General features: G+C 35.4%; 3 protein-coding genes and 1 long non-coding RNA gene across 5 annotated transcripts in view; 2 read left to right on the top strand and 2 right to left on the bottom strand.

Annotated features, from left to right (window-relative positions):
• The first annotated feature begins 1,511 nt into the window (after positions 1 to 1,511).
• LOC146528195 (mitoferrin-like) lies at positions 1,512 to 22,653 on the top strand. 2 transcript variants are annotated; one of them, XM_085203462.1, is made up of 5 exons: positions 1,512 to 1,942; positions 4,702 to 4,787; positions 16,629 to 16,759; positions 17,076 to 17,132; positions 20,300 to 22,653. In XM_085203462.1, the coding sequence occupies exons 1-5, from the start codon at positions 1,826 to 1,828 to the stop codon at positions 20,914 to 20,916; spliced, it is 1,008 nt and encodes a 335-aa protein (XP_085059588.1). In that variant the 5' UTR covers positions 1,512 to 1,825; the 3' UTR covers positions 20,917 to 22,653. The 2 variants fall into 2 exon arrangements, with proteins under 2 accessions (XP_085059588.1, XP_085059589.1); XM_085203463.1 differs by lacking the exons at positions 1,512 to 1,942; positions 4,702 to 4,787 and adding an exon at positions 12,665 to 12,818.
• LOC146528196 (general odorant-binding protein 69a-like) lies at positions 3,932 to 4,429 on the bottom strand. Its single transcript, XM_085203464.1, has one exon. It carries the CDS (start codon positions 4,395 to 4,397, stop codon positions 3,993 to 3,995), a length of 405 nt encoding a protein of 134 aa, XP_085059590.1. The 5' UTR covers positions 4,398 to 4,429; the 3' UTR covers positions 3,932 to 3,992.
• A 1,455-nt stretch (positions 22,654 to 24,108) lies between the features above and the next one.
• On the bottom strand, positions 24,109 to 25,551 carry LOC146528194 (uncharacterized). Its single transcript, XR_014879115.1, has 3 exons — positions 25,157 to 25,551; positions 24,496 to 24,628; positions 24,109 to 24,345 (listed from the first exon to the last, which is right to left on the bottom strand). It is a non-coding gene; the product is annotated as an uncharacterized LOC146528194 (long non-coding RNA).
• A 263-nt stretch (positions 25,552 to 25,814) lies between these two features.
• Positions 25,815 to 27,196, top strand: part of LOC146528193 (uncharacterized) — a 2,737-nt gene continuing 1,355 nt past the window's right edge. The window contains exon 1 of the mRNA XM_085202775.1: positions 25,815 to 26,862. Within this exon, the coding sequence (XP_085058901.1) occupies positions 25,815 to 26,862 (1,048 nt within the window). The remainder of the gene's footprint in view (positions 26,863 to 27,196) is intronic.

Below are 27,196 nucleotides of genomic sequence, written 5' to 3'. Positions count from 1 at the left end.
TAATTAATTGAGAACCTCCTCCTTATATATAATTACAAAAAAATACAGATTTATTATAAGTATAAATATAGATATGGATTACTATATATTTACAGAATGAAATCTTGCCTTGAGTTCATTCGAATGACTATAACTTTTTTTAATGAACCGATTTTGATGAAACAACAAACCTTTAGATGTTAAGCTGGGTTGAAACAAAGAAATTGGCGTAAGTTTTACTTAAATCGGTTCAGTAATTTCAGAGATTAGCGTGATCATACATACAGACAGAAAGACAGACAATAAGAAATAAAAAAAAATTGCTTTCTATTATTCTTTTTAAGTGTCCCTCTATCCATTTCAGTCAAAACTACAAAATCTACAGACAAAATTTTTTACTGCTGCATTATATATAGTTTATTACTAAATAAAGTATTTCATACAAAATTTTCATAGATTCAGTTCTCCTAAAATTGTTATTTTTAACCAAAAAATACGTTGTTGTGAAATATAAGTTTGCACATTATAAGTAATTCAAGTTTATTAAAGTGGCATCTATGATCTACCCCTATTTATTCAAAAAGATGTATTTCGTAAAAATGTGTTGATACGGACAATGACAACTATTAGAATATTGATAAACGCCTTTCATCAGAATAAGTTTGTAAATATGTTTCGCCTCCAGCGTAGTCGCCCAGTAGAAAGATAACCGGCACTTCTACAATATGTAAAGATACAGACGGAATCTCAAGAAAAGCGTCTATTAAAAAACTAAATTTAAGTGCAACAACACAGTGAACCAGTTCTTAAGACCAGTGAAACGTGATCTTCCTTTGTAGTGTGCAGACCTATAAAAACTAGAAACTGTGGCTTAACATACATTGTGTAAAAAGGAGAAGCATCGGTTTTGGAGGAACGAACACATTTTCGATTCAAGAATCGAAGTCAGCTGCATGAAGCCATAAAAAGAATGATTTGCGAGGCTAAAGAAATACAAAGACATCTTAAGTAAACAAGATGGTTGGGATTTTTTTACCACCAGAAATTAAGAACAAACATGAAGACGGGGTTCTGCATATTTTTTTTGTTGCCCTCTCTCCTTGGCATATTTAAGGAGATTGACCGGTGCTGACAGTGTACGAATTATCTTTATTGTAAGCACCATTTATACTTTACTTAACTATAAACTTATTTCACTGAAAGTAGCAAAAGAATTTTATATACTTTGATTACGAATATTTTTGAAAAAAAATTAGATTATTAAAAAATTAAACTTCTTGAATTCTTTTTCTTAGAAGACACTTTTGTAGACTACTTGTTTAATAGGTATTTAGTTAAATATTTAATACGATATTCATCTTCTTAAAATAATTTACTAGTAATAACTATAAGGAACTTGAAATTTGTGTGCTTCGGTTCGGAGTACTATCTTAGATTTTATTATACGTTTAAAAATCTGAATATTTTTTGCTATATAAATTATTTGTTATTAATTTTGTAATACGAGTAAAATGTTAGTTTTTTTTTTAGTGCAATGTTTAGATCAAAATTAATCCGTTATCTGTGAGCGCGTTAATTACTTAATTTGTAATCTGTGGTATATTTTTTCTAAATATTAAGTATCAGCGAATGGTAACATTGTGCAGATTGCCGAGTGCCGCGCGTGCTAATAACATCGCACTTTTCGAAATCAATTTTGGAGTGTTCGTTCTGTCTAAATTTTAAATGACTGTGAAGCAAATAGTGTAGTGAAAATGACATTGTTATATTGGTAATAGGAGACCCGTTCAAACCCAAAGTGGTTGAGTGTTAATTACGCAATAAGTGTCAGTATTGTGTGATTATTATGAACTTTGAGGACTATGAAACCCTCCCGACGCAGAGCTCCATCACACACATGACCGCCGGAGCGATAGCGGGGGTGATGGAGCACTGCGTCATGTACCCCCTGGACTCCGTCAAGGTAGGCTGCTGTCGACTGCCCTCTACTGCCGGGGCGCAGGCCCTCGTCCGTTGACATCCTAACCTAATCTGTCTTGTTACGCCACCAATTATATTTCTTTAGGTTACATAAAAACCTGCTTACTCTTATACCGCCTATAAATACGTTTATTATATGTCGATAATTAAACTGAACTGAATTACTAAATGAACATCATTTGATTATATATATTTATTATTTGGGGAATAAGGTTTTCACTTATTTTAAGCTACAATTTTCTACATAATTGTAAGAGAGTAGTTATTGCTAACATAGATAGCTAGATATTCGTGTAAATTTTTTATGTCTGACAAATAAAGAAAACACCTATGCATATATTATTATACAGCGAACATTATAAAATAAATTTGTACCATTTTGATAATATTCTTGTGTGTGGTTTTATTTCCTATGACATTAGATATATTATGTAAATATTGACTTGGTTAATTCAGCTCTTGACCTTGAATTACATTGCTAGTATAGTACATGAAAATTACATACAAGTACAGATTTAAAAGATAACACACTATATCATTTAAAATTTAAAAACATTCTAAAATTAAAGTTTTTAAAATATACATAAGTATAAGTTATAAAACATAAACTCAGTGTTTTATTTTTCTAAATGTGAATAATATATAATTGTTGGTGAACATGTGCTTGCATTTATAAAACGATTATAATATGATATAGAGACTGCGTGATACACATTGGATACGTATAAAATATATGTTATTTAATATGATGCTCAAACTTAACATATGTCATAACACACATACAATAGCATAAGTATATAGAAAATACATATGTTAAAAAAAAATATTTACAGAATATGATTCTATGTTTCTGTAAATTTTTGTTTGCCTTTGATCAATGAAATGGATTTCAATTATATTTTTTTATTGTATAGGTAAAGGAAGGCCTGAGCAGAGTCTAGGCTATTCTTAGTTTTATAGACTGGCACACCATATGTAAACCCATAAATTGTTTTTAAATTTAGTATATTTTTTGTTTAATTCCAATTAAACAAAAAATATACTAAATTTAAAATAATAAACATCAACCTTAGCTAATTTCTCATTCAGATATAAACCTGCAAAAATAACTAAAGATGTAGAACATTTTTCATAGGTCTAACTAAAATATAATAAATAAGAAAATCTCATTTTAGCAGAAGTTTTTTATTAGTATGATTACTATAGACATCATTCATGCTCTTTTCTGTTCTTTTTTTGTCTTTTGTGATTTGTACTTATTTAATATTATTTTAATATACTTTTTTACATAACTGTGACAGTTTTGAAAGAGAACAACTGCAAAATGAATGGAGGCAGGTGAGACGAGACTCCTCTTTAAATGTTGAATAAAGGAGTCCATTAATTAATATGTATGTCTAGGTTTGTTCTTTTCTAGAGGATTGCTTTGTTTTGGATTCCATATGGATTTAATTTTTGTCTCAGCTTGCATTTGCTTGTGGTCTGTGTGATAGACAGTAGCAGAAATTGAGGATGGCAGGCAGTTTTCTTTGACACAAAGAATTCATTCACTTGTAACAAGATATTTGTGTATTTATTTTGCAAAGTGCATGCTGATCTGTGTAACTATGTATATTTAATAATGTTCATGTACTGGCGTATTTTTTTTTTGCATGATTACACCATCTTTTTTCTAATTTCTATGCCAGTCAATATAACCGACAACCTTCATGTCTGGACATTTTTATCATGGTCCTTAATTTTCTACAATAACATTAGATACTTTATAGCAGTATTTTATTTAAGATAATATTTAAAAAATTAAGATTTTTGGTAGATACATAAAGCTTGATATGATTTTTAGTGAATGGTTTAAGATAAAGTAAAGTTTCTGAAATATTTTATGGTAAATAATATTAATAATTGTATGATAAAGTATTTTTAACAACAACATATTTTTAAAGGTTTTTGATACATAAATTCAAAATCATCGTAAGATTAAATAATAATTCTCTATTGAGAAGACATTTTACATAATATGAACAATAATAATTCTATATGAGAATGTAGTCCTCCTTGCAGCCGCCCTGCCAGCACGCCTGCGTGAGGAAGGCGGTGTCGCAGTCGTTGGCGCCCGCCTTGGTGCCGCAGGCCCGCAGCTTGTCGGCGTGGCGCTGCAGCTCGGGTGGCAGCACGGCCACCACGGCTTCCACGTCCACGGCGCCCTGCGACATCATGCCCGCTGTCTCCATCACGCATTTTATGTAGCACTTCAGCTTGGGGTCGGGCATCAGGTCGGCGCCGTCGTTTACCTTGTCGATCAGCGCGATGTCGGCGCCTGTCTCTTCGATGCAGCTATCTCGCAGCATCTTTGCCAGTTCAGCCATCTCCCCCTCTAGTGCTGATGCACCGACCACTAAAATTGCGACGATTGAACAATGTACTATGAAACCCTGCATCTTGGAAAACTTTGTCTTGCAAATGCAAACTCTTTAATATTTTTTCGTTTATATAGAAGTTATCGATGTCATGTCATATTAGTCAATTACCTGGTGTTTTCCTTTGACATCAAAATAACACACATTATAGGTTGAAATAGTCAATTAAAAATATACTATTTGATTTGTAATCTGTAATTTTTAAAGTTCTCTTGTGTATCATTATTTAAAACGAGCCGAGATGAAACTTGCTTCGTCATTAAATTGTACGTTAGCGACGTAGTATATGGGTGTTAGATGAGACTCAGTGTGTCGCTTGTTGCAGACGCGGATGCAGTCGCTGCGGTCGGCGCACAACGGCAGCATCGCGGAGACCTTCCGCTACATGGTGCAGCGTGAGGGACTCTTGAGGTATCCTGGTGTGCACACCAGCACACAGTAATTTACACTACACGAACTTTACGTGTTCGTGATATCCCGTTAACCGGTAGGCAGGTACTATGATGTAGTATACAGTGTCCTCCACTGCAGGCACAGTTTAATGTTGCAATCTAAACCCAAGTAATACTTACTTATACCTAGTAATTACATAAAAATTAAGTTCGAAAATGTATGAACATTTATAAAACCGTCAACGTCATCTGCCCGTTCGCGTCGGTCATACTCATGCTATGCCGCCCGAAGGCTAGGTCATTCCGAATCAGTGACATCTCCTTAATTATTATTTATTAGAATGTTATACAGTAAACTATAATTTCAATCTAGATGAAATGCGAAAAGTGACTATTATATTTATTTTCATAAGGATGAATACAAAATGTCGCGGGAACGGTCGCGTAATGACGGTTTTTATTAACATGGCAGAATAAATTGCATGTCAAATTAGAAAGTACTTTAAAATATATTAGTTTATATGTGTAATATAATGTTATATAGCCTATAGCACTTCTGAAGAATGCAGCTTTCATACAAAACAAAAACAAAGTAAATCGGACCAGTAGATCCAGAGATCTTAGCTTTCAAACAAACAAACTCTTCCGCTTTATTATATTAGTATAGATAGTATAGATAATGAGATCGTACATGTTCTAATTCACATAATACATCCCATGAGGAGTCTTTGTTCCGGTTTACCATCATAACTTAGACGTGTAAAATGACGCAGGTCTGGCACTGCAGGTGGGGCACTGCCCCCTGACTAAATTGTTACAATTTGGATAAACTTCGCAAGTGTTCTTTTTTTAGGTTTACTGTTAGTACCGAAACGAATATTTCAGACGATACAAAATTTAAAACATTTAAAGTAACGTGTTTATTGCGGTTTTCACGCAGGAAAATGCATATACGCATTGAAGTACTGCCTAAGTAAGTTTAAGAGTTAGATGCTCAGAGTTCGGTGCTGCTGTACGAGTACTTCTGTGACACGTCGTGAAACAAATCGCAAATGTTGTTATTGCTGTTTTGAAAAACAACTTGGAGTCTCGTATCTCTTGGTTTCAACTTCTAAGGGTTTCATTATTTCAAAGAAATGGTGTATTAGTACTTGAAAACAGCAATAAATGAAACTTTACTTAGGAATTATCGGAATAGAAGCCACATCCTGCAGGCGTTCTGTATGCCTTACGAAGGTAACACAAAGCTTCAAAGTCAAAATATCTTTATTCCATAAAAATGCCTTAACATTCACTTGGACATGTCATAAAAGTAAAAAAAAATGCAAAACAAAATAACCAAAAAAAAAAGTGCAATTTTGACTTGAAAAAAGCCCGTTCAAATGGTCAACCATTTGAAGATACATGCAAAGAAACTCATGGCCACTCTTTTTAAATGCCAACATTTGTTACAAATTACAATTAACAATTTTAACTTAGGAATAGAGGAACTCATTTCCAAACATCTTTATCGCGAACATAATCTTTAACAGAATAATATGCTTTTTGGCAGAGCCTGTGCTTAACCACTTTTTTAAATTTGTTCAGTGATAAATTAACCACGTCGTTTGGAAGTTTGTTATAAAAGTGTATACATTACACCTACGAATGAGTGAGACACTTTATGGAGCCTAGAGAAGGGCACAGCAAGCTTATTTTTATTTCTTAAATTATGTTGATGGAGGTCACTGTTTTTATTAAATTTTTTAATATTTTTATGCACATATACTAAGTTGTCGTAAATATATTGGGAATGTAGTGTGAGGATGTTAAAGTCTTTGAATTTATTCCTTAGTGACTCCCGTGGACCCATTTTATAGACTGCTCGGACAGCCCGTTATTGGAGCACAAAAATGGTATCTATGTCAGCGGCACTGCCCCAAAGTAACAGGCCGTAAGACATAATGCTATGAAAATAGCTGAAGTATACTAAACGCGCGGTGTCAACATCGGTCAGTTGACGAATCTTACGGACAGCATACGCTGCCGAACTAAGTCTACCAGATAAAGTTTCTATATACGGACCCCATTGTAACTTAGCATCTAATGTTATACCTAAGAAAATAGTTCCATTAACTACTTTAAGTTCCTCATTGTGCATCAAAACCCTGGTTTCTACTTGTTGCACATTCTTAGTAAAGAACCTGATACATTTAGTTTTACTACTATTTAAAAGCATTATAAAGCAAGTTATTGGCACTAAACCAGTGTAATATCCTAGAAAGAGCATTGTTTACATCGTCAATTTCCAATTGCCGTCTATTAAAAACTAATGATGTATCATCTGCAAACAACACTATTTCACAGATATCTCTCATAAGGTGAGGTAAGTCATTAATGTACAAAAGGAACAAAAACGGACCCAGAATAGAGCCCCAATGCTACAGGTGACCCGTGTGTTAGTTCCCCGTTGACATTTTCCTTTTGAATCCTATCACTTAAATAAGAAGTGAGAAGATCCAAAGCAATGCCTCTTATACCATAGTGGTGTAGCTTCCTGATAAGAGTTTTATGCTGCACACAATCAAATGCTTTGGACAAGTCACAAAACACCCCAAAGGCATAACGTGACTCCTCCCAAGCCGCGAATACACTCTAATCATTTGACCCCAGCATCAGATGTTGACCTTCCACGAGTGAAACCAAATTGATATGTGTGCAATAATTTATTTTTATTAAAATAAGTAAGAAGCTGACTGAGTATCAGCTTTTCAAAAATTTTACTAAACGTAGGTAGTACTGAAATCGGTCTGAAATTTGTGGGGTCTTGCGTACTACCTGATTTAAACAATGGAGTTATTTTACTATATTTCATCAAATCAGGAAACACTCCACAATCAATACATCTATTAAAAATTGTAACTAAATCAGGAATCAAAATATCAATTAAAGAATTTATGATATTAACTGAGACACCCAACAAGTCGGCTGTCTTTTTCATACTAATTGATTTGAAAGCTACACTAATGTCTGAATAATTTACATGACGGAAAACGAAACCATTATAAAATTCTGGAACATAGTCTTTAATTAACGATTCTGCAATAGTGGTGGAAGAACCTAAATCGTTTGTTAGACTGACTGGGAAAGTAGAGAAAAACTTTTCAAATACAATGGCCACTTCCAAATCGGAATCAACAATGTGACCGTCAATACTAAGTTTAAAATTAGAATCTTTCACCCTAGTTCTCCCAGTCTCGGCATTAACAACCTTCCAAGTGGCTCCAATTTTATTACTACTATTTCTGATTTTTGTTTTAATAAATAAAGATTTTGCAATTTTGCAAACACTTTTGAAAATTTTAGAGTAAGATTTTAAGTACTCTTTAAACTCTTCACCACTATTAAACTGTTTTTCATAATATAACATATACAGCGTCTCCCTACTCTTATAATTACCTGCTGTGGGCCTAGTCACCAAAGATAGGACTATCGGTAATTGTAATCTCTTTGGGAGTAAATATTGAATGAAATTTATTAATAAAAGAGTAAAAAAAAGAATTGTACAAAGAATTGGGAGGTAAAGTTATATCTAAAACTAGTAAATTAGTTAGTAAACTAACTCTCATACGTTCCAAACGACTAGCTGTGACAGGTACAAAAGCAATTTTTTTCTTAGCCACCTGTTTTTTCTTACTATAGAATTCTACTAGCTGACCAGAGTGGTCAGAATCCAATTTATTAATAATGCTTTTGTAGCATGGAATAATGTCAGTAAATATGTTATCTATACAAGTACTAGTCGTAGGAGTTATTCTGGTTGGCTCCATAAATAAATTAAGTAAATTGTGTGACTTAAAAAGACTTAATAAATTAATGGTGGGACTTAAACTTTCCAAAATATTAACATTAAAGTCCCCACACACTAACAAAGGCTTACCCGACTTGGTAAGTTTGCTTAAGGATGAGGATCCATTACTTCTAAAAATAATTTTAAATTGGCGGAGGGAGGTCTGTATACACATATAACAATGAATAGCTCTAGTTGAACACACGCTAATTCGATAGAACATTCTACAGAAAGGGACACAATATCTTTCCGTTCCTTGAACTTAAGGTTCTTGTTTAATATTATAAGCGACCCCCCGTGTATTGTGTTGATTCTGCAGAATGAGCTTCCTACCCGGTGGTTTCTGAAATTAAACATGAGCTGGTTCACCTTTAACCAATGTTCAGTAATACACAAAATACTAATTTCCTCCGAGTTCATGAATAATTTCAGCTCTAGCTGCTTGCCCCCCCGTCAAGCAACGGATATTCTGATGAACTAGTCTAATAGACTTAATATTTTTATTATTATTTTTGCATTGATATTGTGATGATGTGCAGTGTGCGTTATTATTGTAATTTAATTGTAAAGCTAGCTGGATCAAAGGAATATTTAATAATAAATTAGAGCTAGAGGTTGCTACCTCTGTTGCTTGTATTTGAAAACTTGGAAAGTGTATCCTCGTTATTTTTTACATCGATTTTCCTGTTACACGCATCTTGGTTCACTTGCCCGTTGTTGTTGTGCTCTTTACAAAACAGATGTAAGTCTCATTTATATAAAGTGACGTAATGATTAATATATTGAAGTAGAAGTGCTTTGTTGGCGTTGGCTGAGCCCATTTTTGTAGCTGGTGGTGGAGTTTTTTCATCTCTTCTAAAAATAGTAAAAATGTTTTCATTTTTAGAAAGTTCGCTAAGGTGCGTAAAATACAATTTTGTAATCTCTGGATGATAGTTGTGTTGGAGATACAAGCGCTCCCCCATAATTGAATTCCATACATCCACACTGGCTTAAGGATTATTATTTTGTAGATAAGCAACTTGTTGTCTACTGAGAGTTTGAAGTTGTGTGTCATGAGCCAGTACATATTTCTTTAGCTGATGTTTATTTCATGTGAATGTCCAAGGTATTTTAAATGAAACTATTCTAACCGGATTAATCGCGTATATTTAAAATTATAAATTTTTGGAAACCCGACGTTGCGAACACTTTGCCGTAATTCATGGTCACGTGCAGGATGGGCCTCGGAGAAGTTGATCAATCATCATCCATCATCCCCCAAAATAATTAAGTACAATGCGACAGTATACAAATTACAGATAACGCACAGTTGCGGACTCCATTCAGACAATGTTTATACGGGTAAATTGAAATGACCAGATACATGGACTACGAGATTAGCGCGCTTAGCCAAACGAAATTTCAGCTGTATAATATTAGTATAGACATTACCTATTATTTTTATAAAAAACATAACCGGGTTAAATTTTTCGCGCGTATTTCTTTATTACCCGCCTCGGATCTTCTAATCTGCTGGATGGTTTTGGCAATTAAAATATCTTTATCTTCGTCTCAAAAATCGGAGTTTTGGAAATGAAATAAAACAAGGTGGCGGATATTTGTCACCAAAAGTAGTTTTATCAAAAAAGTGTTTACGAGTGGGACATTGAACTTCATCGATTTACGTAGTTATAAAGGTGTATAACACCTATATGTTTAAATCCAATATGAGTATTTTAATTATTACAAGGAGTCGCTTTTCCCCACTCGTTTTCGTCGTTATTTATTACTCCAAAAACAGTTCGTTGCAGTGCTATCTGGGTGGGTCCACGCGATAGGGTATCGTCATTAAATGATTATCTTATCGCACTTCTCAATACGTGCGTGTTTATTATGAAGTCTCCGAAATCACTTTACTTACGTTTAAATATTTGAGTGCTTTAAAACCTCAGTAGCAAAAATGGAATAATTTCATTCCTTCCAATAACCTCTTAAAAAAACACTCGTGATAAATTATTTTTTTACCCATTTCTTTCTGCAGGGATCTGTTTTGTTAATTAAACTTATATTAATGAATAATACATGATTACTAGAATAGATTACACTTGAGTTGCCTAGAACAATCCTGAGGCAATCACCTTTAATTAAATTTTTTCGTAATGCGTTTTTGTAGAAAATTGCACTTATATGTTTTTTACGTGAATTGCACATAATTTGAAAGAAAATCGCGTAAGATATTGGAAAATCAATGGTTGCCAGCTTTGAGTCTGCCGCAAGTCCAGGGTTGCCTGGTTTAAACAGGTCACTTAATGTTAATAATTTGCACTCTTGTGAGTTTTTAATGAATTATATATCAACTATCAAAGCTTATTTTTTTCTGAACACTTTAACACATGGTTGCCTAGAAAATAACTGCCGCAAGCAGGGGTTGCCATCATTTGAAATATTTTATTTCGGTACCGTTTCACTATGAGAATAGACGATGAAATGCGCGGTCTGCCTTATGTTTTAAAGTAAATATTATATAATTGAAGGTCAATCTTAAAATCAATGGTTATTCTAATTGTTCACCTGTTAAATGATGATTTTAATCATATTATGTACGTAGAGAAAACTATTTAAAGATGAAATCTTTTTTTTTTCAAGTAAAATAATGAATTCATGATGCGGAGTCTTTGCTAAATCTGTTTTCGAAATACTAATATTTATTTAAATTACCATTTTAAAACGACTAAGTTAAATAAGATTAATTAAATAAATGTTTACAAATATCGATCTACTATAAGCTATTAATTACACCATGTTTCCTTTATATAATGAAGGGTGACAATTACTGCGGATATTTTTTTATTAATTAATAAAATATGTAAAATTACAGTTCATTAAACTCTTGGGATCTCGACCTATAAAGTTGCAAGCATTTACTTCGTGGTTTATAAACTTGGACGTTTCTCCTCTCTATTCACAGGGTTATAATACGCGATAAGGTTTAATTTGTAAAATTATTTAATTATATTGTAAACATGTTTTAAACGTCCAATGACAAGCTCCCGCGATAACAGAAGCGTCATTTGTAATTGTTATCGGCAAACACGTTTTTGTAATAGTGTTTTATAAAAAGCGATTTCCTTTCAAGGTACAGTAGTGGTCGTACCGATCAATTTGTACTGTACATAGTAGGTACTCTTAGATGTCAGCGGGGTAGCCAGAGCGATAGCTGTGGGTCTGGATACTCATTAATAGGGGAAAGCGGAGAACGGACCGAGTATATAGAAGAATGAAGCTAAAAGAAACAAATGTCATTTTAATATCGCTTGAATCATACGAATATTTATTACATATATTTATGAAATTATTTTCAGTTTAGGGGCTAAATTCTAATAATCCATGAAACACACATGTTCAATGAAATATTTTTAAGAGTCTCATTGATATAATCTATACTTATAATAAAATCGTAAGAGGGCCGGTGTCTGTACTTAGAAGATATGTATTTAAAAAAAAATGTTATTGGGAACCGTTGTCAATGCAAAACAATTATTTTTCAAATTTTTGTCTGTTTGTCTGTGCGTTTGTTGTCGCTAATCTGAAAATCGACTTTCACTATTGGATTGGTAAGCTTTCGAAACAATCGGTTCATAAATAAATAAGTAATGTCAATTTAAAGTACTGAGTTCAACAAATTTGCTAATTACCGTATCAGTTATTTTATACAACTGTTTTACTGAATTGACTGAATGTTTAGTTTTCAATTTCTTTATTGATATTTCTATTTCAAGCGGGCGTAGCTCCGCACGGGCCCACTAGTTTTATTATGATTTTATAAAAAATCGGTGGCGATTTAAAGATTTTTCTATACATATCGCTCCTTATTGGATGTCCACATTATGAAAATAAACATCTGTCCAAATTTGACGTTTCTCCGCACAGCGGTTACAGACTTGTTGATTGTATCTAGAACCTATGCATTTACCGTATTGCACACGGAGAGGCAGTGCAGACTTATTTACCTAGTCGCATACGTCAGGTCTATTTATAGACGCCGTGAACTCCCAGCACCTACCTATGCATACTGCACAGTATGCATAGGTAGTCGATCGGGCGATATCTGAACTACAGGCTCAGTAGAGCTCAAGATGTTCCAAATTTTACGAGCGTTGCCCGCTCGGGGCCGACGAGTACTGACCGCGTGCCGGGCTGCTGTCAGTACTAACTAAATAGTTCCAACAGGAAAATGTGGTGCTAGTATATTTTTGTTAATATTTGAAGTCCTAATAATTATATTCTTAGAAAGTGATTATATTTAATTTTTTTGTTTTTATTCCCATTTTAAAAGAGCGTTGTGCGACATAGCAATTTGATACAATTTACCATGACACCCAGTGGCGGACTAACCTAACCCCGTCGGAGGCCCGGGGCGGTGTCGTTGAATGAGGACCCTCGAGCAACCCAACACCCCCATCCCCCCCCCCCCCTGTAAATGTAAATTTTTTTAATATATCACATTTTTTTTCATGTACAAATTAGTGTGTACTAAATATCAAAAGTACATGTACTAAAATTTAGCAAAAAAAAAAACCTCGTGTCCTCGAGATAAAAAGACGAATTGGGATAACAAAAGAAGCTATCATTCCAAGAAAACAGGAATTTGTATCAAAACCTAAATAAGAATGTTACGAGCACTGATATTCTCTATTACTACCATTCGATAGATAGGTACAGGTGGAGGCAAATCATCTGCTCTAGATGTAAAACCTGATCACTCTCAAATTCATTGTAAATTTCTACCAGATTATCTAGGACTATAGCCAGAGCGTCATCTGAAGCTTCCATCATAAGCTTAGTCCAATATAGATCATAATTTATCATCATGAGCTAGTTCACACGCTATAGTAATATTAGTTCCGCGTATAAAATAAAATAGACTGAGATCCCAGGGCCCCCAGACCTACGTTATATTAGTAAGGCTGAAATTTTGAAGATTAATAGTCTAATAAGTATGTAAGAGTGTATGCGTACTTACTAACTTGAAAGTGAGGCCCTTTCAAAGATAGCGCCAATTTAAGGTACACGCTCACCTACGTCAAAGTAAAAACGCTCGTATTTAAATATATTTTTGAGAGAAATGTAAAACAAAATATTATAACCCTGGTATAACTCTTTACGTAGGCTTTACTCTTGCCAGACGTCCTAAAGATTGTTTAATATTGGGACAAAATACGTATACTTCTTCTACTTCTTCTTGGCATTAATCCCGTGCTGAGGGTTCTTTTGGAAGAACGTATTTGCGACGGCCAGATCAGACGCAATATAGGTTCTCAGAATATTTTCTCCCTCTGTATTACGAAGTCCGTATCTAAAACCCCCGTGAACATGTTCATACGGCTCAGCAATCTTACTGACGTGACTGTTCAAGTCTTCCCCAACAACAAACAACCATTTCGGTAGACGGTATAGCAAGTAGAACCTCTTCATTCTGCTTTCAGAATGTTTTTTTTTTGGATACGCTACAGCCGGCCTGCGGCGCATAGGCACTAGTTTAGTTTGTAGTTACGCCTTCAATCAACACCCTTATACGCATCAAGCTATTGCAGCGACCATCAGCTTCAAGAAGCCAGTTCTGAAGCTCTTCAGAAAGAACTACTGCCACACACTTTTTACCTGAGGGTGACCCGGTGTATATAAGGCGGTAACCCTGTCCGTTATTGCGAGGCTTATTGCTCTTCCAGCAAGCTTCCTGGAGGAAAGCACACTGGACCCGAAGTCTTATAAGTACATCTGCGAGTTCTCTGCATCGTCCAGTTAGAGAGCCAATATTCTACGTTGCAAAGCGGAGTTTCTGTCTAGGTACTAGTGTTTTAAGCAGTGTTCGTACTAGACACGTTGTTGCGTTCCATATTAGCGGCGGATGGCGGTTTTTAAATGGAGCAACTGCCATTTGATTTCCAAAACCACTTTGAAAAATTACGCTATAATTTTACATATATTATTTATGGACTATTTTAAGACCCCTTATAAGCACCCAAACCGATCTGATGGCTCAATCATCCTCCCAGACAGAGATGTACCTTTATTTTGCACTACTTCTGGAAGCGCCCCACTTTTATGTTAGTGAGTACGCAAACTTTTATAAAATGACGTCGGTCTGGAGGCCCTAGGACCTTGAAGTAAAAAACTACGAAACTGGAACGACATGCAACCTAAACGGACATTAGAAAGATAAAAGTAATTTTAATTAATATAATGTAAACTACCGGTACAGGCTGCACTAATCCCTGTACTTATTTGTTTATTGGAGGCCCCCTCCAACCTCAAATTTCCTCTTAAGTAGATACTATGCGTTTTTTCAAGGGCTTATTTAGAATTTGATCAAGGGAATTTGCACCATTTGGAGGCCCCCCTGGAACCGAGGCCCGGGGCGGACCGCCCCCGCCGCCCCCCCCTTAGTCCGCCACTGCCCACACCACCTAGCATGGAGTGGATGTATTCATTTTGATAATTGTTTTAATCTGTTTTTTCTTATAGGTGACTCCTACTGACCTATTTTTTATGCACAATAGATATCCATTGTCGCCCAAAAAATGATAGATATAGACTAGTGGACCCGAACGCGGCTACGCCCGCCTAAACTATACGAATATTTATTAAATATATTTATGAAATAATTTTCAATAGAGAGATGCGTTAAGCAAGCTCATTTTGGGTGACGTTTTTTAACAACAAACTTTGCAAATCGTTGCTTAGCAACGGTCGGTTGTTATTAACATGGCGGAATAAATTGCATGTCAAATTAATAAGTATTTTAATATATTGGTATATATCGAAAATATTACAAATATGAGAAAAAAAAAAGTATCCTATGCTCATCCCGAGACCGTCAAGTATCTCTATATGAGTATTTTATCACAATTAAATTGGCGGCTTCGCCCTGATTGCGAAAAAGACAGACAGACAAACAGAGTTACTTTCGAATTTATAATATAGGTATGAATATATATATATATTAAAACTATTATGAATATATATATATATATATATATTCATAATAGTTTTAATATTTTTAATAGTTTTAATATTCGAAATTTATGAGAGGGAACCTAGGACACTTGTGTTAAAACACTTCGTTCCCGATCAAGACATTTTCGTTACCCATTTTCCGCCAAATTATTGAGGTTTTACGTGTTGAGTTGCAGAACTATAAGCAGCGCTTTTCTTGTTAGTTGTTACAGTCATAGTTAGATCGTTAATAAGTCATAGCCATAGTTAAATCACGCTAGTCTCCTCGCATCGGGATCAACCGACCGTACGTGAGTAAGGCGCATCCCATTGATGTTAAACTGTATGTTATATAAGATTTTTTTAAGAATATATGTTGTTTTTATCTTGTTGACAATTTTAGTAAATTTACTAAAAAAACATTTTGATTATTTTTAGTCAACATATTAGTTATGAACCAAGTGACGATGACGATGAATGTGAATATTTATAAATATTTGAAATTGAAAACAACATATACATTTGTTTACGTCCCCAGGGCCAGGGCCAGGGCCAGGGCGGTTGCTATTAGGGTCAGTTGAAAAACGTACTAATAATACAATAAATACAAATAAAACATGCTACATTCTAATACTTCTAAAATATTAGCCTTTGACTAGTAACTAGAATAAGTCATTTTAATTTTACCTTGAGGGTGCTTTTACAATGCAGATAGTTCAGAATTACTCTTCATATCTGACACCATTCTTTGTCATTTATACTTACTAGTAAGTTCATAAGCTAATTTTCTTAGATAGGCCGAAATATTTATCAGCACATCGAATTAAGTATTTAGATAATTCTCATTCAATACCTCCATCGTCTTTGCCTGATAACAAGGAACAGTAGTTTGCTAGTAGCCATGCTTGTTTTGCCGCAATTTCTACAAAACAAACATTAATGTATTTGGTGTATCAACCGTCCCCTATCCTACGTTTAGTAAAATATACTTTATAATTACGACACTACACTACCAAACCAAATTGTTTTATTATAAAACCGGACTGTCCTTAGGCCCATCCGCGGCATGTCGGCGGTGGTGATGGGCGCGGGCCCGGCGCACGCCTGCTTCTTCGCCACCTACGAGCAGAGCAAGCACACGCTGTCGCAGCTGACCCGGCACCGGCACGACCACATCACGCACGGTACTTTAATATTGCCCATCAACAAAACAAATATATGCAATATGGAAATTTATTATGAATTTTCATACGATTGCTTGTTTGTGGTCATAGTTTCCTTAAGACCTGCCCAGATTTTAGTAGAAAAATAAGCGTAACGCGTACTTTGTCAATACGATTAATGATCTAAAATTTGTTATTGCTTCACGCTGTATCCCGCACACAGCAGGGTAGACAGAGGGAACCTAGCTAAATGGAAATATAAACGTAAATAAATATTCCACTCCCTCGAGTGGGGATTAGGGAAGCTATTTCTAATCGGCAACTATTTACGTTCCAGGTTTGTCAGGCTGCCTGGCGTCGCTGGTTCACGACGCCGTGTCGAATCCTGCTGAAGGTTAGAGTTTTACATTGTTCGCACAATCAAAGTGCGGTTACGTTAGGTACTCTGAGGAGATCTAAATTGTCGCGTCACTTGACAAGGCGCTTCCTGCACTTCCTCCCTACTGAACAACCACTCTAATTGCATAAGGTAAAAGAATATCATGTCTATAGGTACATGTATACTCTATATAAGTACAAACTAAATATATTAATAAAATTGACTTGTCATGCTACTAACGCACAAACTATTTTTAAATGTTTGCCTGTCTTTTGATATGTTTGTCTTGAACCAATCTCCGAAACAGCGAAACATAGAGGAGATTATGAAGCAACAGGACGGACCACTAGTTGCTCTCGCGACGTTTTCCTCAAGACACCTGGTTGTCTGCAACGGTTCTGCGAACGATGCGGTCATATGAATTGGTAAAGGTTAAAACGTTGACCTACACTGATCCTGAACACTAGTCATTAAATACTAGTCAATAAATACTTTAAAGTGTTCACACAGTTTATATTTTTGTAAGTGATCCCGGCCTTGCCAATATACGCTATGCTACGCTTTTTTTTAGTTTCAAGTAACTTATATGGGCTGGTAGGTAGTTTACACATATAATTGTACCACATTTGAGTTCACGTTATTTTAATGCGCTATTGTTTCTGAAATTCAAGGTGAAGTTGATATAATTAAAAGAAATTGTACTTACAGCTGTAACGGAATAAGTGACATTAAAAATTCGCTATGTCATTGCGGAAACAACCAACCACCGCGCACGTCATAGCACACAGTACCTGCTTATATACAGTTTTTAAATCATTTGCAAATATCCTAGGCTTTCCAGGAATTAGATTGACCCAGAAAAGCAAATTAAAAAGATATAGTGACCATTGGAAACTTCGGAGTATTTACCCACTGTAGGTACTGCAGTCACGTTGAAAGACACCACCCACGTCCGCCAGTGTGTTGGGCCCTGGAATTACTTTGTCAAGTATTCAAATATCTCATAAGGTTATCACGATTATGCCAGTTATTACAGGAAAGGAGTTTTAGAACAACGTTGATCGCGGACCTGCATTGACAAATTATACATTTAGTAATTAAAATTGAAATGTTCCCGGGATTGTAGTAATAAATTAATGAAGCGTTTAATAATTAAGTAAATTACAAGAAACTCGTGATAAGATGTTATATAGTACGAGTATTATTGACAGTGCGGTGTACGCGGCGACGATAAGCGGCGTGTTTGCCTCCACTTGTTTGAAGCTGTACTAGAAATCTACTCTATAAATATTTGTAATTTACGAGCGAGGTACACCACGTGAACGACAACGTGACCGCGAACTGCCGGCCCGTCGGGAATCCCAACGGTATCCCCACAACGCTAGTGGCATCTACTCACAAGTTGCCTATGCTATGTCAGTATCATCTTACACGCCTTAACCCAAAGATGAGTCACTCGGTAAGAGAAGACTTTCATACATTTATATTTTTTTTACTTCGTCGATCAAGTTAACATTATGCTTCTATGCCCAAGAACTCTGACATTCCCACTTTCAAGCTAGTACCTAAGTACGCACACAATCTTAACTACATATTAGACTATTAATTCTCAAACTTTCAGCTTCGCTTCAATGACGTAGGCCTGGGGGCCCTGGGATCTCATCATCATTTCCTGTCTAGCAAATAACGAAACTGGTTTTTACAACAATGTAGTTTTTATGAAATATTTAAAACCACAAGCACCGAGCGCCAGTGTTGTAGTGACTGACCACACTCGGATTGTTCGCTAACCGCATTTAGTTTTCGCGTCTTTATTTATTAATTCATTCATATTAATGTCTATGCAACTATTTAAAGTACATTTATTTATACGAATTATTTCATATAAGGATTATATATTATTCCTCAAATAAGGAATTTTACTCACATTTATTTAAATTGCACTTTCATACCTTTCTTTCTACGTCTTATTTTCTTTGTCTGCCTGTTTCGAACACAAAAAATTAACTTCCTTTATTTTCTATATTTGTATTTATATAAATTGATTTAATTAAAGTGAAGTGACGATATACGTCACATTTTTTGGACTGTCAACGTTTACTTAAATTGATTTGACTTTGAATGACAAGTAATATTGAACTTGATAACTGCGTGTTCCATCATTCCACCTCTATAATTATATTGTAGGTACATTAACAACATACAAGCATTTCTACTATGCTTCCTTACTGTTCGCGTGACGGTGATTGCTTGCTGAAAATAAACATGTGGCAAAAGAATATGAAGAATGTGAATGCAATAAGCGAAAATATGTTTAAAGAAAAAAACAGCTCAAAGTCGTACAAAACCAACGCGTTGAAAATGTGTCCATAGAACAAATTGAGCGAATTAAATCAGATTAAGAATATCATGCTAATAAGCGTACAAAGAAGCAAAGATCGTCAACGGGTGCTGATGATGATAATTAAAATCTGACTAGTCCTAGACTAGTAGATTAAACATTAGATCTAGATTAAACATTAGAGAAACTGCTGTCATCGCGGAAAGATGGAATGCCTGTCATTATGTCAGTCAGGCTATGCTATGAGCGACGACCTCAGCTTCAGGGTAGGCAGAGGGGGGACCTAATGTTAAGACACTCTGCTCCCGACTTTCTGCCGGATTCTGGAGGCATCTGGTGGCATCTGGTGGCAAAACAACGCCGCGCTTTGTCTCGATACCAGAGCGAAGAAATGGAAATATAAATATTTCACTTTCCTCGAGTGGGGGTCGTCACATCCTTGTGCCGCTGCGCCATGACGTCCTCAATTTTGCAATAATTTCAGAAATTTCTTTGTCCTAAGGTGTAACTGAAAAACAGCGATGCTTGAGAGTAAAACTCAAGCAACACTTTGCTGAGTTTACACCTTTTGCCATAATGTCCCATTGTTAAATTGTTAATTTATTTGTTAAATGTGTATTTCATGGCAATAAATGTTTTTATTATTATTATTCTGCCTGTTAAATAAGTACTTTTATATTTTTTAACAGTGTAATTGTTTTAAGAATTGCTAAATTAAATTGCTAAATATTCAAGAGATAATGACAAATGCAATGACGGAAATGTAGATGTTAGAAATTTTCAGTAACACCCTACACAAAATTAGTATGTTATTAATAAATCGCGTGCTATTGTGTTGCAGTGGTGAAGCAGCGCCTGCAGATGCTGAACTCGCCGTACCGCGGCGTGTGGGAGTGCGCGCGGCACGTGTACCGCGCCGAGGGCCTGCGCGCCTTCTACCGCTCGTACGGCACGCAGGTGGCCATGAACGTGCCCTTCCAGGCGCTGCACTTCACCACCTACGAGTGGTGCCAGGCGCGGCTCAACCCGCGCCGCGCCTACGAGCCCCGCGCGCACCTCGCCGCCGGCGCGCTGGCTGGTGCGCTGGCCGCCGCCGCCACCACGCCGCTGGACGTGTGCAAGACCGTGCTCAACACGCAGGAGGCCGGTGCCGACGGACTCGCCGCCGCCGCTGCGCTCGTGCTGCGCGCCGGCGGCCCGCTCGCCTTCTTCCGCGGCGTGCACGCGCGCGTGCTCTACCAGATGCCCGCCGCCGCCATCTGCTGGCTCACCTACGAGACGCTCAAGCACGCGCTTACCACGCTCGGCCTGCAGCACCACGACGACGGCGGCGCCGCCTCCGCCGGCGCCACCACCGGCGCCACCACCGCCACCACTGCCAGCGCCACCACCCCGCTCGCGTGCGCCGCGCTGCGCCTGGCCGCCGCCGACGTGCCGGCGCCGCTGTCGCGGTCGTAGAAAGTGAAGGTTGCTCGTTGCGATCGAACGAAATCGAAAATTTTATAAGTTAATAAAAAACAGCCGTGCGAATGAATCAGTCGGACCTGCTGCTGAACTATAACTATTATTATATTGTTAATGAACGTGTTGTTGTTTCGTTTGTATTATTTAAACAAGTATAATTTTGAATTTTTTTGTTTAATTTTACATTTGCGGCGACGATCGGAGAGATTTATAATCGGGAAAAATTCTTACATATTTTAATATCAACAGTATTTAATAATGAAAAAGACTTTAAAAATTAACAATAAAATATTTATGGCGCGTCATGAGTCATGGAGTTAATATTTACACTTTATAGGAAATTGTTGTTTAATTGTTAAAACTTGATGACTCGAAAATTATTGAACATATTTTGTATCTGGACGACTGCGTGCTCCCGCGCCGCTTTATAGTGAGAGTACCTCTCGTAAGTGTTGATATTAGTAGTAAGAGCTTACGGTTTTATATTGCTTAGTTCACGTCACACGTCACACTGACAACTCGCAGATGTTATTCAGTGGGCGCCACTATAAACTGCAACACTGTTCGACCCGCCCTGCTGCTGAGCAATCACGTTAGTTACCGTCTTACCCACTTATGTCATAAATAAATAACACAAAAAATGATTGTTATAATATTTTAATCGTGTGAATATGAATCTTCCCAATAAACGCGAGTTTAACTCGATTTTGAGGGTTTTGTTGACATTTCAGCTTTCATCTTTACTATGCCAGAAAGTGTTGCCAGGGCCAATGCTCATTATCAACCTGGCAACATGCGTCTGTCGCCCCGAGGCTGTGATCTGAACACTTCCCCTCCTGGAAATTGAAAATTAGTATTTAATGTATCTTATTGCGGTGATGGCTCGTACGAATATATTGGCTTGTGTAGATACACGTTAGTGACTGTCTCACTTAGTGGGACTTCTAAATTCTTGTCACGTACAAATTAGTACCTAAACATATTTGCAATTATTGGCGACAAATTACGATTACGCCGATTTTGTGATTTCTTTTACATGTTTCCATTAATAACACAAATATTTCCACAATTAAATTATTTACCGGACGTAACCCGAGTCCAGTACTATATTATAGTCTATAAAGTTGCGTTATTTTATTTTGTACAGCACCTGCGTATAGAGCGGAGGTAATTAATCATTAAATATATTGTACATTTATTCGAGCGGTGGAGTCCGTCTTGTGTATTATAACTTAGTATATATGTTAATTATGATCATCCTGCGGGATGCAAAACCGTTGGTGGTGCTAGACACACGCGCTTACACAAGCACACACACGCACACACGTACACGTTTTGTGTGCGACTGCAGTCTAAGAGCCCTGGCTGCAGAAATAATGTTAATAATGGACGAGACAGAACAATGAGATTCTCTTGCATCATTAACGTTGAAAGGTTGAGACATTAAGGCCTGTTGGTGCGTGTGTGTGCATGTATATAGGTGTGTGCGAGAGAGAGAGAGGGGGAGTGGTTAATAGTGGAGAGCGCGAGGCGCTGGCGAGCTCATCGGAGGAGGAGTCATTATTGTTTTCTATTGTAAATTGCTTTATTTGTATTTGTTATATTTATGAGTTGTATAGATGAGTTCGAAATTTAAATAATATAGTGTTTTAAGAATTACGTAATTGTACAGGACACGCACCAAGTGAACGTTTATTTCAAATACGAGAACAAATAAACAGTTGGACAATACATGTGTTTACTTTTATTTTTTCCAATAGTTCAAAGTTTGTACTATCGCTTCGACGGCTCGAGCGGGAATGCCACCTGTTGACAACTTATTCAAATAAATGAGCCATTATTGATTAGAAGTTAGTCACGTAGTTTATACTGAAAATACGTGCGCCCTCCGACAGATATAATATAATACAACGAATACCTCTGGCACGTCGTATGAATTGAAAATGTCTTGTAAATAAAACAAAGCCCAGCATTGGACTCGTGAAATGCACGCATAAGTATCTGAGTAGCGATCGCTACGACTTGTTTCAGCGAAACGTAGTATCTGTGTGGGGGCGACGGAGAGAAAGAGAGATCGTTTTATTTGTTTGATTTTGTGTGAAAATATTATTATTTGTACACTTAAGCTACACAAACACTATGTCAGCAGGCCCCTGTTACATAACCGAAATTTGATCGCGATCGACCGACTTCAAATTGGACAAATTGTGTTTCTACGCCCTAATATTTTAATTTTTAGTGACTTTTTGTTCTTGTTGTTATTAAAAATCCTTCATAATTCGGTGGAAAGTAGGGAAGGGAAGATGAAAAAAAATTCGAGTAACTTTCCTTCAACCTTTGTTTTTTTTTCATCACAATTAATATTTGATAGAAGTACTTATGTGCAATATTTTAAATACCAAAATATCAAACAAAAGAAATGTAACAAAAGTGTTTTTTGTTCTTTTCATTTCGTCTTGTAACTATGCTTAAGAATCATACACAATACTATCGCGAATTAGCATACAATCCATAGTCCAAAACAATCGGTGGTACCGATACCATAGTGTTTAATAGGAAAAAGAATAATTCTATCTCTTAAATATGTATTTTTCTGTTGTGTAATATTATTTCTTTTTTAACGTACAACCTCTTTCGTGAGTTCTCCATTCAACATGACACTGGCGAAGTGATTTTTTGCTCATCTGGCACGCTCTTAACGCCATAACAAAAAAAACAGAACAGAACAGAATCATTCTGTTCAACAGTAATGTCAGTCGTTGCAGAATGAAAAAGAAAAATTTAAAAAAGTAGAAACCAATTTGCTCTAACTATAAATTTGTTTGAATGTAATTGAATAATCTCGAGCGTCCTTTCATTCTAATATTTCTAATCTAATCGTTTATTTAATTGATTAATTAATTTTGAACGTTAACTTACAAAGATGAAAACATTAAACTTTTAGAATAATATTAAAGCTTAGCGTAACATTAAAACATAGATCGGGATCTTTTTTATTTTAGCTTAGCAAATGAAAAAAACGCCGGACGTTTTGAATAATTTTATTATACATCTCAATAGAGACAATATCCAGAGACTATAGAGTTCTACAGATGTCGCCACTCGCTACTTGTTTGACATTTGTGCGACGTAGTGACATGTGACGTATGACGTATGACGGAGTGACGTAGGTAAATAAAAGACCGACAGTATGAGGCTTTATTTCTACAAATTGTACAATGTTTATGCTTTAAAAATACTAATACATTTTAAAACAAAATAAATTTAAGTTGTCATCAAGTTTGATGAATTTGAATCTTTCTTATCGTTTCTGATAAATTATAATTTTGTGAATAAAACAAAGACTTTTACAGTGGCGTAGCTAGGGTATTTGCTGCCCGGTGCGGCTTGGGGGACTTGATGCCCTTTTCCTGTTGATGAGTTCTAAAAAAAACAAGGTTATCATCGAATATACAAACAATATTAAAATCATTGACTAATGACAAAATACATTATCTTTATAGTATTAAATTTCAAAATTTTTAAATGAATTATTATTATTTAATCTTATTAACAAGTAAATATAGAACTTACATTGATAGCATTTTAAAATAGAGTGAATATTAAACTTCATAGTATGAACATTAACAAGTGCAGCATAATTTTCTTCTGTACTTTGCCTGCTGAAGCTGGTTATTATTGTAACAATGATTCCCAGGGACGAAGTCTAAATTATAGAAAAAAAAAGAAATAATATATTTTAAAACTTGAGTAGATACTTAAGAGTATATACCTAGTTTCATATAGATATACATATTTTAGTCATACTGATAAGAAGGCAGGCATTCTTGGTAATTACATTAATACGCTTTTAATGGACTAACTTCAATGTAAAATAAATATTTTTGATAGTTTATGAATAATAGATACTAATAAAAAGTTACTTTTATCTTGCAGGAAACATTCCATGGTTACTTTAAGCATTTAAATACCTGGATAATGTCCTATCATACTGAGCATGCTGTACTTCTAATAAATATGACCTCATCATCATCATGAATCATGAATACCTTAAGAAATTGTACAAAATTTTTATGATTTTTATCACAAGTAAACATTGTGAATATTATTTACTTTAAAATATACATTTTTGAAAACAATGATTACTAATTGTAATCTTGTAGTAGTATCTATATTCTATACAGTTAAAATAAAAAAAGAAATACATGTTTATTACAATACTAGTAGCACATACCATTTATGTTGTCTTCAGTGAGATAGTAAGAGAAAATATTGTGTTAGTTACTATAGAATATTTTAATATACTTAAACAATGAACTAACTGCGCCAAACTTTATTGTGGTTGTTGTTGTTCTTTAATTATGACGATCCGAGCGTGCCAGTTCAGCACTAATCACTTCGCCAATGTCACGTTGAGTGGATAACACACAAAGCAGAGTGTACGGTAGAGACAATATTACGCAATAGTATATGCACGTTAAACAGAGATACTAAACTTTATGCTTCACGCTTCAACATTATTAATTTTTGATGTGAACTTACACTAGCAAACTATAATTATAAAAGGAAAATGATTTATATGCACTATTAATTTCTACTTATATACTAAAGAGTGTACGAGTAGTACAACTGCAACTAAACAATAGCAATTAAGCACCGACGATCGGAACAGTCTACTAAGTAAAAAACAAATAAAGATTAATAAACCTCTTCCCCCAAGACGATTGGTCCTCGTGGGGGAAAAAGACCGCGACCCTCTAAAACCAAGCAAACCAAAATCAGATGTATACATAGCTACTTTTAATGCGAGATCACTACGGACCACAGAGAAGCGACTTGAATTGGAATTAGCCATAGCAGATTTAAAATGGGATGTAATAGGAATAAGCGAAATGAGAAGGTATGGCGAAGGAATAAGCGACTACGGCAAATACATTTTATACTATAAAGGTGAAACACAAGGACAGTACGGGGTGGGATTTTTGATTAAAAAGAATTTAGCACACAGAGTAGAGGAAATACAAGGACTATCGGAAAGAATAACGATACTGAACATAACACTTCCTCTAAATAAGGAAGAAAAGTGGTCAATCATCCAAGCATACTCTCCAACGGAATCTGATAAGAGAGAAGATGTCGCCAAAATCGAAAAATTTTACGAAGATCTAAGAATGTCAATGCAAAATTGCTATAAAAACATAATAGTGATGGGCGACTTTAACGCACAAATTGGTATATCTAACAATAGTGGAGAAAAACACACAGTAGGAAAATATGGACAGGGAAAAAGAAGTAAAAATGGAGACAGACTAGTCACCTTCGCTTTAGAACACAAACTTAAGATCTTGAACAGTTTTTATAAGAAAAAGAAAACAAAAAGATGGACATGGATTTCACCCAATGGGCTACATAAAAATGAAATCGATCTCATAATGTCTAATAACGCCAAAGCTATTAAAGATGTGTCAGTAATACATAATCTAAATTTCAATTCGGACCATAAAATGGTTCGCGCTAAAATAACAGGAATGCCAATAAAAAACAAAAGACCATTTCCTACAGATAATTCGGCCCTTTTATGTACCGGCAATCCCACTCAACTTATGAATAACCTACATGCACTTACGGAACAGGATGCAAAGAAACAACTACCAATACAAGAACAATATATAAAATTAATTAACCGATTAAAAACAGAAACAAAGAAGATAAATACAGATAGTAAACGAGTACTCTCTGACGCAACACACGTATTATTACAAGAAAGGAAAGAATTACTACAAAAGAAAGAAAAGGAAAGACACCGTGCCAAAATAGCAGAACTTAGTAAAAAGATAAACGTAAGTATTAGGAAAGATAAAAAGACTAAAAGACAAAATACACTTAGCAAATACATTGAAAGAACTGGTGGTATTAAAAAAGCAATAAAAGAATTAAAAAGTAAGAAAGATTGGATGTTAAGGGTAAAAAATAAAAATAACATCTACACAAATAAAAGAGCAGAAATAGTAAAAGTAGCTACAGAATATTATAAAGATCTCTATCAAAGTAAGAACAAAAAAGAAGTAACAAAAAATATAATTACTACAAATTTAGAGCCAATCCCTAAACTATTAGAACAAGAAACCATTAGAGCAATTGTAACACAAAAGAACGACAAGACTCCAGGTTCGGATCAAATTACAAATGAACTATTAAAATCTATAATACCAACTATAGCTCCTATTTTTACCAATATATTTAACAAAATAATAGAGACTGAAAATATTCCCAA

This window comes from Heliconius melpomene, chromosome 19 (assembly GCF_056956725.1).
Source record: "Heliconius melpomene rosina isolate 202511_hmr_F chromosome 19, ASM5695672v1, whole genome shotgun sequence".
NCBI lineage: Eukaryota > Metazoa > Arthropoda > Insecta > Lepidoptera > Nymphalidae > Heliconius > Heliconius melpomene.
Note: the sequence above shows the minus strand (reverse complement) of the source record. Positions and strands in the feature narration are given on the sequence as shown.